The following is a 14,728-nucleotide window of genomic DNA, read 5'->3' as shown; positions in this document are numbered from 1 at the left end:
ACTAAGCCTCTAGCCTATGTACGAAGCTCTGACAGCAAATCATTTCCTGCTGGGAAGTTCAAACGACATTAAACCAATCGCAACATACAACGACGATCCAGTCGTACTTAAAAGTAGCTGGCTCATGTATGTCTCAACAATTCGCTGAAAACTCTTGGCGAAAATGCCTTTCGGAGTATTAACCATCTCTAGCCCTTCGAAAAAAAAACAAATAAAACCTCTGTGCGTTGATGATTTGGTCGTGGTGGTTGACCCTATGTGCCCATACGGAACGTATGGCCACGAAGAAAAATCGTAGAGGTGCGAATCGCAAGAGACGGACAAGTTTGTAGTGCTAAGGTCCTAACAATTCTCGGCATTCTGGAAAGACCATCAACGAAAATCGCAATATTAAATGTGGCAGCCAGAAAGGACTAAGGCAGCGATAATGTATCTCGCCATACTGGGGGTGGTGTTACCGCCACTATCGACACCCTGTAACTTATTCTACTACATTTTGTTTCAAACTTTCTTGTACCCTTTTTTCTAAATGTGCTAAATTACTTATAACTTAATCTCACATACATAATTGTCATTTTCATCTTACTTCCGATTTCTTGAATTACTGCTTCAATCCAAACTGATTATAATTTGTCTCATTAATAATCTTAAATTTGTGCTTTAATCCTTTGGTTTCTAAACCATAAAGTAGGTTTATTATTAGATCATATTCTAATTAATTTAAAAGCATAACAATTTTAAACGTGCACTTTACTTCTATGCACCGATCTTAGCTTAATCCAATTCAAAAACTTGTATTTTTGTTTTTTAAATAAGATTTCTATTTTCATGTTGAATCGTAATAAAAAGGAACCGGATAACCCTGTTTGATGTTCGTCCTTTCGGTTAAATTTATTATTATAAATTTTGAAACTTGAAAGCAAGACAAGTTTCTAGTATCTGATTGACAAGCTGCCAAATAATTGCATTCCAATTAAGGCAACTTTATTGGAAAGTTGACTGGAACGTTAATTAAGAAAAATCTCCTTTATTATCAAGTCGACATTTTTGTACGTCAAAATGTTTGCTGATCCTGTTTTTTTATAACTCATCTAAATTAATTATTTGCTGCACAATTTTGTTCAAACTTTAAGGCAAAAGTTTTCCCTGTCTTATTGGAAATCGAATAAGGACTTTACAATGAATTACAATGAAAAACACCCTTTATTAGGGACTTAACATATGGTTGTGAAATATGTACATAGTTGCGTTCAGAAAATTTGATGTTTCTGACCTTTCTAGTCTGTTTTATTTCTTATTTAGAAATATAAACAGTCCTGACGTAAACACATATATGCTTGTGATATTTGAGCTACTTTTTGGGCTACGATTTTTTTTGGCTACAATGTGCTTTCAAATCTGTTTAATACATGGCAATTTACGGATCTTAAAGCTAAATCAGCTGTCTAAATATTTCCCATTGCTGTTATTAGAGTTATACAGAAATTCTTATCCGGAGTTTTCAAAACATTTAAAACTGGTAAAATTTTCACATTGAAACAAGTTATTAACATTTTTCAGTATTTACATTTATTGTGTTTTTCTTTTTTATATTAATTATTATCCCTTTCTTTGGTTATATAACAATTCTACAATTTTAGTGACCTTAGCTCGAATATTTTTTCCAGAGGCGGTTTTTGGCAACGAATCCACGAAATAAACTCCACCATGTAAATGTTTGAAATGAGCCATTTTTTCAGCTGCATACTTCAAAATATCATCCTCAGTTAATTTGCTATTAGGAACTTTGATGACAGCTGCAGCTGGCAAGAAACTCGAAATAATATCAGGAATTCCACAGACACAAACCTCAACCACATCTGGAATTTGTATAATAACCTGTTCGATTTCAGTAGGGAAGAAGTGAAAATTGTTATATTTCAAAATATCCTTTTTTCGGTCAACTATCAACAGTAATCCGTTCTCATCGAAATATCCAAGATCACCCGAATGGATGTAGCCATCTTGATCGTATATTTCATTTGTGGAAGTAGGGTTGCCATAGTAACCGGCCCATTTGAAGGGACACTTGATGCAAATTTCTCCCATTTCACCGATTCCAAGTTTGTTTCCATCATCGTCAATAATTTTAACTTTTACATTAGACATCAATTGTCCGTTTCCTCCAGGTTTTACAGGAACACCAAAACTACATGCACCAGCAAGTTCGGTCATACCATATCCAACCATAATCTGGCAGTTCTTTACTTGCTCTGCAAATTCTTGAACAACTGCAAAAGGCACAGCACTTCCACCACAGAAGTACGTTTCTAGACATCTTAGATCTGTCCTCGTAAAGTCGGGACATCGTATGACAGTTGCCATTTGTGAAGGCGGAGTAAAGACTACATTAACTCTGTACTGCTCAATTATTCTCAAAAATAGTTCTGGTGCGTACTTCTGGTCAGTTATAACCCTCGTACAACCAATCATAGTTCCATGCAGGAGACTTATAATACCAGATAGCCAATAAATCGAACTGAAGCAGAGTAGTTTGTCATCTTCTGTAAATGAGCTAAGAATCGAGGTTAAATAAAATGGTTTCTGGAATATATTTGATTGACTACTCACAATATTACTGCATTGACTATGCTCTCGTGAGACATGCTAACTCCTTTGGGAAGCCCAGTAGTTCCAGACGAGCACAGAATTGCAGCTGTTTGACTGCTCCCCCGTTTCAATTGTTTCACAACAAAAGAAGCTTCCTTTCCGGTCGAAACAATTAAATCCTCAATTCTTCTTACCCCTTCTAAATGATTTTTCATCGTATAGATTTTAATAGAAGGATTAATTTCGGCTAAGGACTCTTTTACAAGTTGGTATATTTCGCCATCGCAAAATGTGATTTTAGGTTTGCTAATATTGAAGGTATGTCGAATGCCATCTATTGGGAAATAATTGTATTGAAAAATGACAGATAGAAAATATTATGTTTAACCTTTGTCAAATGAAGGATCTAGGGAACTGATTATTGCTCCACAGAGAAGAGATCCAAATACCAAAGGAGCTAAGTAGTCGGTGTTAGAAGCACAAATCCCAATAACATCTTCTTGTTGAATTCCAAGTTCTTCAAGATGTTGAGCTATCCGAATGCTCATTGTAAGGATTTGCTTGTTGGTATATTGTTTTCCATTATTGTGACAGATCTGAAATCACAAAAAATATGGCTCTATGTTAAGAAAAAATGATGTTATGCTGACAAAAGAGAAACTTTTGACGTATTGGAAGCCGACATTCGACCCACCATTGACGACACATGACCAACTTAATTGGAAAAAGTGTTGACAACACTTGATTCTATTCTTGTTGTAATTTTTATACCAGATTATAATTATAAAAAATTAATTCATTGATTTATTTTCTTTTATTATTATTTTAAATGGGTGGATACTACACCCCCTTAATTTAAAATTAAAAGAAAAAACAGAATTAGAAAAAAGCATCAGCAAAATTAAGGGTGGTTACATTTTAAGGGTTGATATTGATTTTGAATATAACATTTTTTTTTGAAAATATTTGTCATTTCTTTTTATTATGATGATATTAAAATGGTTCAATTATATATGTTACAAAATATCGGATAGCCTCCGCGACCTTCATCCGATAATCCAAATTTTTTGATAATGCTAAGGCATAATTGAGGTTCTATGCCGTTATTGTTTCGAAGTATATCATCCTTTAGCTCTTGGATTCGGCCTTTGAATTCGTCGCGCAAAAGAGCAATTGTTATGATATTTTCTGCAGTAGGGGCTTTACGAGCATGCACTGGTGTTTTGACATCTTCTACAGACCCGGTTAGCTCAAATTTGTGCACGATTTCTACGGACATTTGGGCGATTAAATTTGCCTACAAAATCACGATGTGCACGATATGCATTTCTATTTGAACACCAATTTTCTTATAACTTTATTATGAATACAGATTGAATTTGTTTGAAATTGAGAAATGTCAAATAAAATGCTGAAAAATACTTGACGTTTAGGTGTGGTTCACATTTAACATCAGCCCTTAAAATTTAACCACTCTATGTTAAAATGAAATTTTTCTGTTTTAAGAGTTGTGAATTAGATTCATTTGAATATGTATATTTGTAGGTAAAGAATGAGTAGAAGAAAATAATGGATGTTTTTAGAATATAAACATTGAAGTATTGATAAAAGAGCACAAGACGTAATAAAAAGAAGTTTGTTGAGAAAATACTTGTTTTTCGTTTCAAAAGTGCACAGTAATCAAAACATTATCGATATACAATATCCAGGGTACATTACATTGGGCAGGTTCAGGCGACATTAGGGACTTGAAAGTAAGGTAAGTTTATAGTATCTGATTGGCCAGTTGTCCAAAATTTGCCTTCCAATTAAGGTCAGTCAACGTATGTCAAAATGACAATTGATCATGTTTTTTCATTCAACTGAAAGCTGAGGATCCTTGTCAAATTGAAAAACAAATAAGTAATATTTCAATAGAAAATATCAATCATGATGGACTTGTAGCTTGCCTGTGGAGTGTTTTGTCAACATATATAATTTTTTACAAAATTATTCCACCCATAACATACATTAGACACACTTTAAGTACTGGGTAATTATAATTAACAAATATTTTTTAATCCATTTCAAATAAATTAATTTTAGTTTTAACACTTTAAAGCGCCTTTCGTCCCTCTTTAAACTTTTTTACCTGGCGGCCGTTTTGTCAGCTATTACGTTATTAACTTCCCATAGGAAGTTATTGTAATGGGTCCGATTTGTCAAATTGAAAATTTTGACATTTCTCGACGTTTCAAGGTCCTTAGAGTCGAAATTAAAGATTTTTAGAAAGATGTTTGTGCTTGCGTGTGTACTGTATACGTACATAGCTCAGGAACCAGAAGATATATCGACTTCAAATAAATTTTGTTATACAGATAATAAGAAAGAAAGATGCAGAAAGGTCTTTTAAGAAAATTGCGTGGGTGGTTTTTTTTACCGTAGCAGTTTGAAAAAAAGGTGAAAATTTTGGTTAACGTGATACCAAACAGGTATATTTTTTGAAAAATATCAATAAAACTGAAAAAAAAAAATTGTCCCCTCAAAAATTTTACGACTGAAATATGATTTCATCTCTAAAACAATTTTGTGCAACGAAGAATAATGTTTCTGAAATCTGATGAAATTTTGAGAAAAATCTAATTGACAGTTTTTTTTTATAAAAAATAAAATGTAAAAAAAACATTACTCAAAGTTCGTAAAAAATTAATATCGGTTCAAATATCTTTTCAAAAACTTGAAATTTAGGCTTCAAGCTTATAAAAAATAATGTTTTTAACATTGGCCAAAAATTTTGAGAAACATCAAATTGACAGTTTTCTTACAAAAAATTAAAATCTAAACAAAAAAATTAATAAAAGTTGGTAAAAATTGATTTTTGATTTAAATTTTTTTTCAAAACTTTGAGATATTGGGTTTAAACCACTTTTATCTATTAAAAAATATTGTTGTCAACATTCAGTTAAAGTTTGAAAAACATCGAATTGACAGTTTTTGTACAAAAAATCAAAAACCGAAAAAAAATTAACAAAAGTTGGTAAAAAATGATTTTCGACTCAAATATCTTTTAAAAACTTTGAGATAATAGGTTCTTACTAATTTTTTGTTATAAAAAATATTGTTTTCAACATTAGGACACATTTTGAGAAAAATCAAATTGACAGTTTTTTTACGAAAAATAAAAACCTAAAAAAAATGTATAAAAGTTGGTAAAAATTGATTTTCGACTCATATATCTCTTCAAATTTTGGCTTCAAAGTAATTTTATCTTATAAGAAATATTGTTTTCAACATTTGGTAAAATTTTTAAAAAAATCGAATTGACTGTTTTTTTACAAAAAATAAAACTCTAAGAAAAACAATACTAAAACTTGGTAAAAATTTACTTTCGGCTCAAATAGCATTTCAAAAATTACAAATATTGGCTTCAAACTTATTTATTTCACAAAAAATATTGTTTTCAATAATTAGTAATTTTATATAAAAATCCAACAGTCCGTTTTTTCATAAAAAATAAAATCTACAAAAAATATTACGCAAATTTGGTAAAAATTGATACGAGTGCATATAGACAAACTTTTAAGCAAAACAAATCGACAGACGGGATGGGAAGTTATCAGTGTGGGTCGCACCCCAGCCTCTTTTTTATTTTTAGTTTGGTATAACAACAAGAACAGAATCAAACCTGAAGAACGTTCTTAAATCGTGCAAATATCTTTTGGAAATCATGACTATGCTCAAAATACGTATCGCGTTAATTTTGTTTAGAGATCAAACGTACTTTTGGTTTAATGAATACTTCGACAACTAAGACCTCCGTATTTGGAAAAGTGACACTCTTTAAGTGTATGTATGATGATGGTGAGACACTATTTCATCCACAAAAACTGACTGGTGTGCTTTATAGGTTGGTGGAATAATTAATCCGTACTTCTTTAAAAATGATGCTGGCCAAAACGTAGAACAGTTAATATTGACCGCTTTATACAAATTATTATTGACATTTTTGTTTATCAATTAAACAACTCTGATGCGCAGGAGCTGTGCTTTCAATATGAAGGTGCGACGCGACGCAATATGTCTAGCTAGTGACACAATTTGGAAACCACATAGTTTTATGCTACGGATCCGTAAATTGGCATCCGAGATCATGCAATTTTACGCCACTTTATTATTTTCTGTATAGATATGTGGAGTCGCTAGGCTATGCCAATAAACCAGAGACGATTGACCACTAAAAGGTCACAAATTGTATTTATTAAGTTTAATACAAGCTATAACTTAACTTAATTTACCTTAACATTTTTTTAACTGAGTCTGATTTGTCAAATTGAAAATTTTGACAGTTCTCGATGTTTCAAGGTCCCTAGAGTCGAAATAAAAGATTTTTAGAAAGATGTCTGTGCGTTCGTAGTCCTAAATATCTCATGAACCAAAAACACTAGAGACTTGAATTAAAATTTATATAATATATTTTAACGTGATACAAAACAATTATATTTTTTGAAAAAAATCCAATTAACGTTTTTTTAATTAAAAATTTTACGAATACAAAATGATTTTATCTATAAAACAATTTTGTGCAACTAAAAATGACGTTTTTAACACCTCGTAAGATTTTGAGAAAAATCGAAGTGACAGTTTTTTTATAAACAAATTAAAACCTAAAAAAAACATTACTCAAAGTTGGTAAAAATTGATTTTCGACTCAAATATCTTTTCAAAACTTTTAGATATTGGTTTTAAACTAGTTTTATCTTTTAAAAAATATTTTTGTCAATATTCAGTAAAATTTTGAGAAAAATCGAATTGACAGCTTTTTTTACAAAAAATAAAAACTTAAAAGAAAATTTAACAAAAGTTGGTAAAAATTGATTTTTGACTCAAATATCTTTTCAAAACTTTGAGATCATGACTTCCAGCTAATTTTAACTTAAAAATTTGGTAAAAATTGATGTTCGGTTCTTGATATCTCTTAAATTAATTTCATTCATCCAATTCGTAAAAATTTAAGAAATGCTACTAAAATTGATAAAAAATTGTTTTCGACTGAAAATCTATTTAACAAAACTAGATTTTCAAACTAAACTATTTCTTTATATGAAAAATAATGTTGGTGATTTTAAAATTTGAAAGAATAATTCAAGTGACAAATTTTTTAACCCAACACGAAAACCTTCAAACTTTTAAGCAAGACAAATCGAAAGACGGGATGGGAAGTTATCAGTGCGGGTCGCATCCTAGCCCCTTTTTTTTTAGTTCTTGTTATCAGTTTTGAACATTAATTCATGTGGGCCCTAAGCTCTTTAATGTACAATTACTAAATTTTTTAATTATAATAGACTTTAAATTAAAGGAGGGTGGAGGGCGAGTAATGCGGACTAAAAAAGAGAAAAAGTAAAGGGTATCTTTCAGATAGGATTTGAAAATGTTGATGTCGAAAACTAGGATAGCAGCGTTGCATCGACGTAGAATTCTGGACATTGGTTCAAAGTGAACGTAATTAGTGCGGTGATGAGGGACATAGAAAAGGGAGACAGATCATAGATTTCGAGGGTTGGTGTTAAGATGAATATCACTTAGGAGTGACGGGGAATCAATATTGCCCATTAACAATTGGTGAGCAAATAATATATGTATCAGCGTTTTTGCGTGTAATTTTATAAGGGTTGCAAACCAATGAGTTTTAATCGATCGGCATAAGTAGGCAGAGAAGGCCACGGAAGGCAAATCGAACGAAACGTCTTTGAACATTTTTAATTCTGAGTTAATGGTTTGCATAAAAGGGAGACCATACTTGGCATGCATATTCAAGATGAGGACGGACTAGGCAAATGTAAAGCGCCTTAGTTGGAAAATTCTTTTGACCATCTCTTAATAAAACCCAGAGATCTATTAGCTTTATTAATAATTTGGTCAAAATGGAAATGGAAATGCAAGTGTTTGTCACACATAATACCAAGATTTCTAATAGAATCGACTACGTTGACGGTGACATTAAGGAAGTAGTATACTCTATGAGATGGGATTTGTTTGCGCGAAACTCTAGGAAATTTTGCATGCACAAAACAAAAATTTTGGAAAAAGATATCGAAAATTGGACCTCCAGATTAATATTTAATATATTTCCAGAAATAATATTTAAATTTGAATGTGAGAAGATTATCTTTCCAAATTAAAAAAAAAGTCTTTGTTTTACTCCATTTCAAAGTTCTATACTTAAAAAAACACCCTTTACATCTTTTTTAGAAAAAAAAGATTTATAAAGGTTAAATTGTACGAATAATTTGCAACATTAAAATTTCATGCTGAATTTTCGTTTGAATTTACCCAATTAAATTTCACTTCCATCAAAAGTTATTTTAATGATTTAAATTATTTTCTTTTTTCATCAGGAAGTAAATTATCATATTGTATTGTTCGAGTAATTTACCTCAATTATAACTTCACTTAAATTATAATCAACATCGTTAACATATCACATTAATAATGCACTGATTGAAAAGCACTTAAGTCATAAATTATGTCCCTAATGATGATGATGATGATGCTTACCTGTGTTATGTGTTCAGGTGATTTGAGTAATCCTTCAACTATACAACGTCCCACAGAAACATCAGGTCCTGATTTTAAATTATTCACTTTTGGACCACTCCATGTCCTTGTTTCAGGATCAAAATGAGTCCGTGTTTCAGTTGATTTTGCGGACATTGAATTTATTGTATTTTTGTTTAAACTTCACGATAGCAAACCGCGAACAATTTAACTTAAAATAGAATCACCAATCGTATCAAGAGTTTAAATGATTATAAAACTCTTTCTTATAGCGACACCGACTTTTATTATAAAATCCTATATATATAGTTTTTAGGTGTAGTCGTATCTGTGCTATTGTTGCAATTGCACTTATTTTTCAAGCACGCTAAAGAAAATGATTGCTATTAATTTGTTTGAGTTATATTGATATAGTAACAAGTGCATCGCAATCATATAATTCATAATGATTTCGTTTACATGTCCACATGCTCTTTTTTGTTGTTGTTGTTATAGAGTTATTTGCAGTTTATAGTATCTTGTTATAAAGTAAAGAATTTAAATATTATTGTTTGATACCTGTCAAGGAGTTGCAGGCAAAAGATGCATACTCACTGTGCAATGATAACGATATCTTTGAATGGAAAATAAAAGACTTTTGTTGTTTTGATCTTAAAAGACCCTAATTTGAATGTTTTAATTTTAACTAAAATATGTACTTAAAAATACGTCAGTGAGAGGTAATTGCACGTGCATATGTAAATCACTTACATACCTAAGAATGCTATTTTTATGATCACACAAGTTTAACCAAATTAGAAGCATTGTTCTGTTCCTTCCGTCATGTACATGAAACTATTGATTTTTAAATAAAGTAACAAAGATCATAGTTTTTTTTTTAAAAAAATGCGTATACGCCCCAGTTCACTTCTTTGTAATAACATCGTTTTAAAATATATATAAAATATAATATAATAGAATTAAAATATTATGGACCGCAACAGTCCGTTGAGAACTATGAGCTAGTGTCTTATAACTCTCAACTATTTCTGTGTGTGAGTCATGTCAGGGATGGAGGGGACCTACAGTTTTGTTCCAAATCCGAACGGCTAATTTAAGAAATCACTGATTTTTTTTAGACTGAAAGTCTTAATCATTTTTAGTCCGAAGTTGTTCCGCACTTTAAAAGTTGTGCTCATTCTTACAAAAGATTGCGCGCGAGAGAATAAAACAGTTCCCTTATTTGCCAGATTTAGTCCGAAGAATTTCTTCTGGCGATTACTGGGCTAGCTGTCAAATTCGATTTGACATTCACGTAGTGAATGTTCACGTAGTGAATGAACAAGTAATGACAGAAGAAAAGAAAACGTGTGCGGCCTATTGACTAAGGGTTGCCCAAGTAATTATTTTATTAACTTCCCATAGGAAGTCATTGTAATGGGTCCAATTTATCAATTTCACCCTAGAGGCGAAATAAAAGATTTTTAGAAAGATGTCTGTGCGTGCGTGTGTACTTACCTTCGTACGCCCGTACGTTCGCGACGTTTTTTTGTCGTCCATAGCTCAAGAACTAGAAGAGATATTGACTTCAAATACATTTTATTTTACAGATAATAATGCAGAAAGATGCAGAAATGGCTCTCAAGAAAATTGCGTGGGCGGAAAAAAAATTTGTCACATCAAAAATTTTACCATTACAAAATGATTCTATCTCCAACGCAATTTTTGACTACGAAAAAACGTTTTTAACATCTTAACAGTGTTTTTTTTTTAAATAAAAACCTAAAAAAAACATAGCTCGAAATTGTTAAAAATTATTATTTTATCTCCTTAGAAATATGGTTTTCATCATTCGGTAAAATTTTGGTCAAAATTGAATTGACTGTTTTTTTACAAAAAATAAAAAGAGGCTGGGATGCGACCCACACTGATAACTTCCCATCCCGTCTGTAGATTTGTCTTGCTTCAAAGTTTGTTTATATGTACTCGTATCAATTTTACCAAATTTGCGTAGGTACTTTTTTTGTAGATTTTGGTTTTTATGAAATAACGGACTGTTGGATTTTTATATAAAAATCACTGAATATCGAAAACAAAATTTTCTGTAAAATAAAATAATTTTTTAGTCAGTATTTTTATTTTTTTTTTACAAAAACTATCAATTCGAATTTTTTCAAAATTTTACTAAATGTTAACAACATTATTTTTTGAAAGATAAAAGTAGTTAAAAGCCAATATCTACAATTTTTGAAAAGATATTTAAGTCGAAAATCAATTTTTACCAACTTTTGTTAATTTTTTTCGGTTTTTAATTTTTTGTGAAAAAAACTGTCAATTCGATTTTGTTCAAAATTTTACTGAATGTTGACAACAAAGTGTTTTGAAAGATGAAAGTAAAGTAAAGCCAATATCTCAAAGTTTTGAAAAGTTATTTGAGTCGAAAATTAATTTTTACCAACTTTTATAAATTTTTTTTTAAGGTTTTTATTTTTTGTAAAAACACTGTCAATTCGATTTTTCTCAAAATTTTATCGAATGTTGAAAACAATATTTCTTATAAGATAAAATAAGTTTGAAGTCTAACTTTCAAGATTTTGAAAAGATATTTGAATCGATATTCAATTTTTACCAATTTTTGTTAATTTCTTTTCGGTTTTTAATTTTTTGTAAAAAAAACTGTCAATTCGATTTTTTCCAAAATTTTACTGAATATTGACAACAAGATTTTTGGAAAGATAAAAGTAAATTAAAGCCAATATCTCAAAGTTTTGAAAAGATATTTGAGTCGAAAATCAATTTATACCAACTTTTATAATTTTTTTTTTAGGTTTTTATTTTTTGTAAAAAAACTGTCAATTCGATTTTTTTCAAACTTTAACTGCATGTTGACAATAAGATTTTTTGAAAGATAAAAGTAAATTAAAGCCAATATCTCAAAGTTTTGAAAAGATATTCGAGTCGAAAATCAATTTTTACCAACTTTTATAATTTTTTTTTTAGGTTTTTATTTTTTGTAAAAAAACTGTCAATTCGATTTTTTAAAAACTTTATCAGATGTCGAAAACATTATTTTTCGTTGCACAAAATTGTTTTAGAGATGAAATCATATTTCAGTCGTAAAATTTTGGAGGTGACAAATTTTTTTTTTCAGTTTTATTGATTTAAAAAAAAACTGTTATATTGATTTTTTTCAAAAAATATATTTGTTTGGTATCACGTTACAATATATTATATAAAATTTAATTCAAGTCTTTAGCGTTTTGGTTCGTAAGATATTTAGGGTTAACCAAAATTTTCACCTTTTTTTCAAATTGCTATGGTAAAAAAACCACCCACGCAATTTTCTTGAGAGCCCTTTCTGCATCATTCTGACTTATTATCTGTATAACAAAATTTATTTGAAGTCGATATCTCTTCTGGTTCTTGAGCTATGGACGACGAAAAAAACGTCGCGAACGTACGGACGTATGGACGTACAAACGTACGTACACACGCACGCACAGACATCTTTCTAAAAATCTTTCATTTCGACTCTAGGGACCTTGAAACGTCGAGAAATGTCAAAATTTTCAATTTGACAAATCGGACCCATTACAATAACTTCCTATGGGAAGTTAATAACAAAAGTTTGTGAAAATTGATTTTCGGCTCAAATATCTTTTCAAAAATTTAAGATAATGGCTTCCAAATTATTTTAACTTATAAAAATTTTTGTTTTCAACATTCGGAAAAGTTTTAAGAAAAATCGAATTGACAGTTTTTTTACCAAAAATAAAAACCTAACAAAAAAACAATACTAAAACTTGGTAAAAATTTACTTTACGACTCAAATAGCTTTTCAAAAATTCAAAATATTGTCTTGAAACTTTTCTTTTTTCACAAAAAATATTCTTTTCGATATTCAGTCTTTAGTATTTAGTATTTTAGTATTTATTTATTTTCTGGATTAGCTTACACTTTAAGATACAATATCTTATTTATAGTGTAGCTTGTAAAATGTACAAGTTTTACATATTTTTACAAATTTGAGAATTTAACTTAATCTATGCATTATTAAAGTAAAGTTTAAGTTCCTTTCCCATTTGTTTCGTGTTATTAATACTTTTTATTTCTCGCGGCAATGAATTCCAAATTCTTACTGAGTTGACAAAGAACTGACGTTCAGATGTTAGACAATGAAAACGCGGAATTACTAGATCACGACATCTGTTAGAGTTGAAAAAGTTTAATTCATTGTAAAGATCCTCAGGTTGGCGGGTTAGAAGTATGTCAGAGAACAAGGTTATTGTGCGGAATTTTATAAAATTCTCAAACGACATCCCAAGAAGTTGGGATGTATACTGCGAAACCCTATCGTAACGTCGCACCCCGTGAATATATCTTATTGCGCTATTAAATGCAACCGTTAATTTTCTTTTACTCTCGAAGTCTAACTTACAAAATATTTCACAGCCGTAAGTAAGCAGAGGTAAAATCAGCGTTTTTACTAGCATAATTCTAATTGTTAAAGGAATAAAGTTGACCATAGGATGCGTAGGACACCATACGATTTCCCAATTGTGTTGTTTATGTGATGTGTCCAGGTAAGACTGCGGTTAAAAACTACACCTAAATTTTTAGCTGAGTCGACATAAGCAATAGGGCAGTTATTCAAAAGGATTGCTGGAAAGTAAGACAGATCAATACGTCCCAATGAGCAGCTCAAATACAGTTGGGTGTCATCAGCATACAGGCGTATTGAACATTGTGTTACAATTGAAGGAAGTTCGTTAACATAGATTGAAAACAACAACGGGCCAAGAATCGAACCTTGCGGAACACCCCTAACGACAGGTAAGAAGTTGGAAAGAGTTCTGTTAAACTCTACTGCTTGCACTTGATCAGTAAGGTATGAAAATAAGAGCCTGACTGCTCGAATAGTCCGTTTTTTCATACAAAAATAAAATTTACAAGAAATAGTACGCAAATTTGGTAAAAATTGATGTTTTTAACCCAACACGATAACCTACAAACTTTTAAGCAAGACAAATCGACAGACGGGATGGGAAGTTATCAGTGTGGAGCGCATCCCAGCGTCTTTTTTTTAATTTAAAATAAATATAAGTTTACTTTTGTTCATAATTATTTTATTGCATTCTTGTTCATGCATAACTTGATTAAAATTTATTAATGATCGTCGGTAACTCTGCTCGAGTATATTTTTTGATGTTAAAAAAGTAGTCCAAACTCGTTCGAAAATCGTTCCCGACATTTTGGCAGTTTGAGAGTTTTTGATCCCGTCTCCTCAAATTTGATATTTGACCAGCTTTTAAGTAGTATTCACATGAGCACGACCAACGAACGACGAATGAATTACAAAATGTGAGTTTATATACGTTTGAAGACATATTTCCACACAAATTCTTAACAAAACGATAGCAATATAGTTTCTATTTGATTTATGATACATACTTTTACTTTTCAATATAATATATTAATAAATTTAAGAAAACAAAATTATTCGTCGCAAAAAAAATTATAGTTGCTACGAACTGTCTAACTTTATTCGCGTTCCACAAAATCCACACTCGCAACGAATAAAATAATCGCGCGTACTTAACCTTAAAAATCATTCTTATATTGGTTT

General features: G+C 30.5%; 1 protein-coding gene across 1 annotated transcript; it reads right to left on the bottom strand.

The window, feature by feature from the left end:
• Positions 1 to 1,543: 1,543 nt before the first annotated feature.
• On the bottom strand, positions 1,544 to 9,385 carry LOC129947058 (probable 4-coumarate--CoA ligase 1). Its single transcript, XM_056057494.1, has 4 exons — positions 9,124 to 9,385; positions 2,978 to 3,185; positions 2,611 to 2,923; positions 1,544 to 2,554 (listed from the first exon to the last, which is right to left on the bottom strand). The coding sequence occupies exons 1-4, from the start codon at positions 9,277 to 9,279 to the stop codon at positions 1,600 to 1,602; spliced, it is 1,632 nt and encodes a 543-aa protein (XP_055913469.1). The 5' UTR covers positions 9,280 to 9,385; the 3' UTR covers positions 1,544 to 1,599.
• Between the last annotated feature and the right edge of the window lie 5,343 nt (positions 9,386 to 14,728).

This window comes from Eupeodes corollae, chromosome 2, assembly GCF_945859685.1.
Source record: "Eupeodes corollae chromosome 2, idEupCoro1.1, whole genome shotgun sequence".
NCBI classification, from domain to species: domain Eukaryota; kingdom Metazoa; phylum Arthropoda; class Insecta; order Diptera; family Syrphidae; genus Eupeodes; species Eupeodes corollae.
The sequence above is the reverse complement of the archived record's forward strand: the minus strand, read 5'-3'. Positions and strand labels throughout refer to the sequence as shown.

Coding starts and splice junctions, on each gene's coding strand:
- LOC129947058 (XM_056057494.1), bottom strand. CDS start 9,279: ATGTCCGCAAAATCAACTGAAACACGGACTCATTTTGATCCTGAAACA. Junction 3,186..9,123: donor CACCTGAACACATAACACAG/GTAAGCATCATC, acceptor TTGTGATTTCAG/ATCTGTCACAATAATGGAAA. Junction 2,924..2,977: donor AGATCCTTCATTTGACAAAG/GTTAAACATAAT, acceptor ATTTCCCAATAG/ATGGCATTCGACATACCTTC.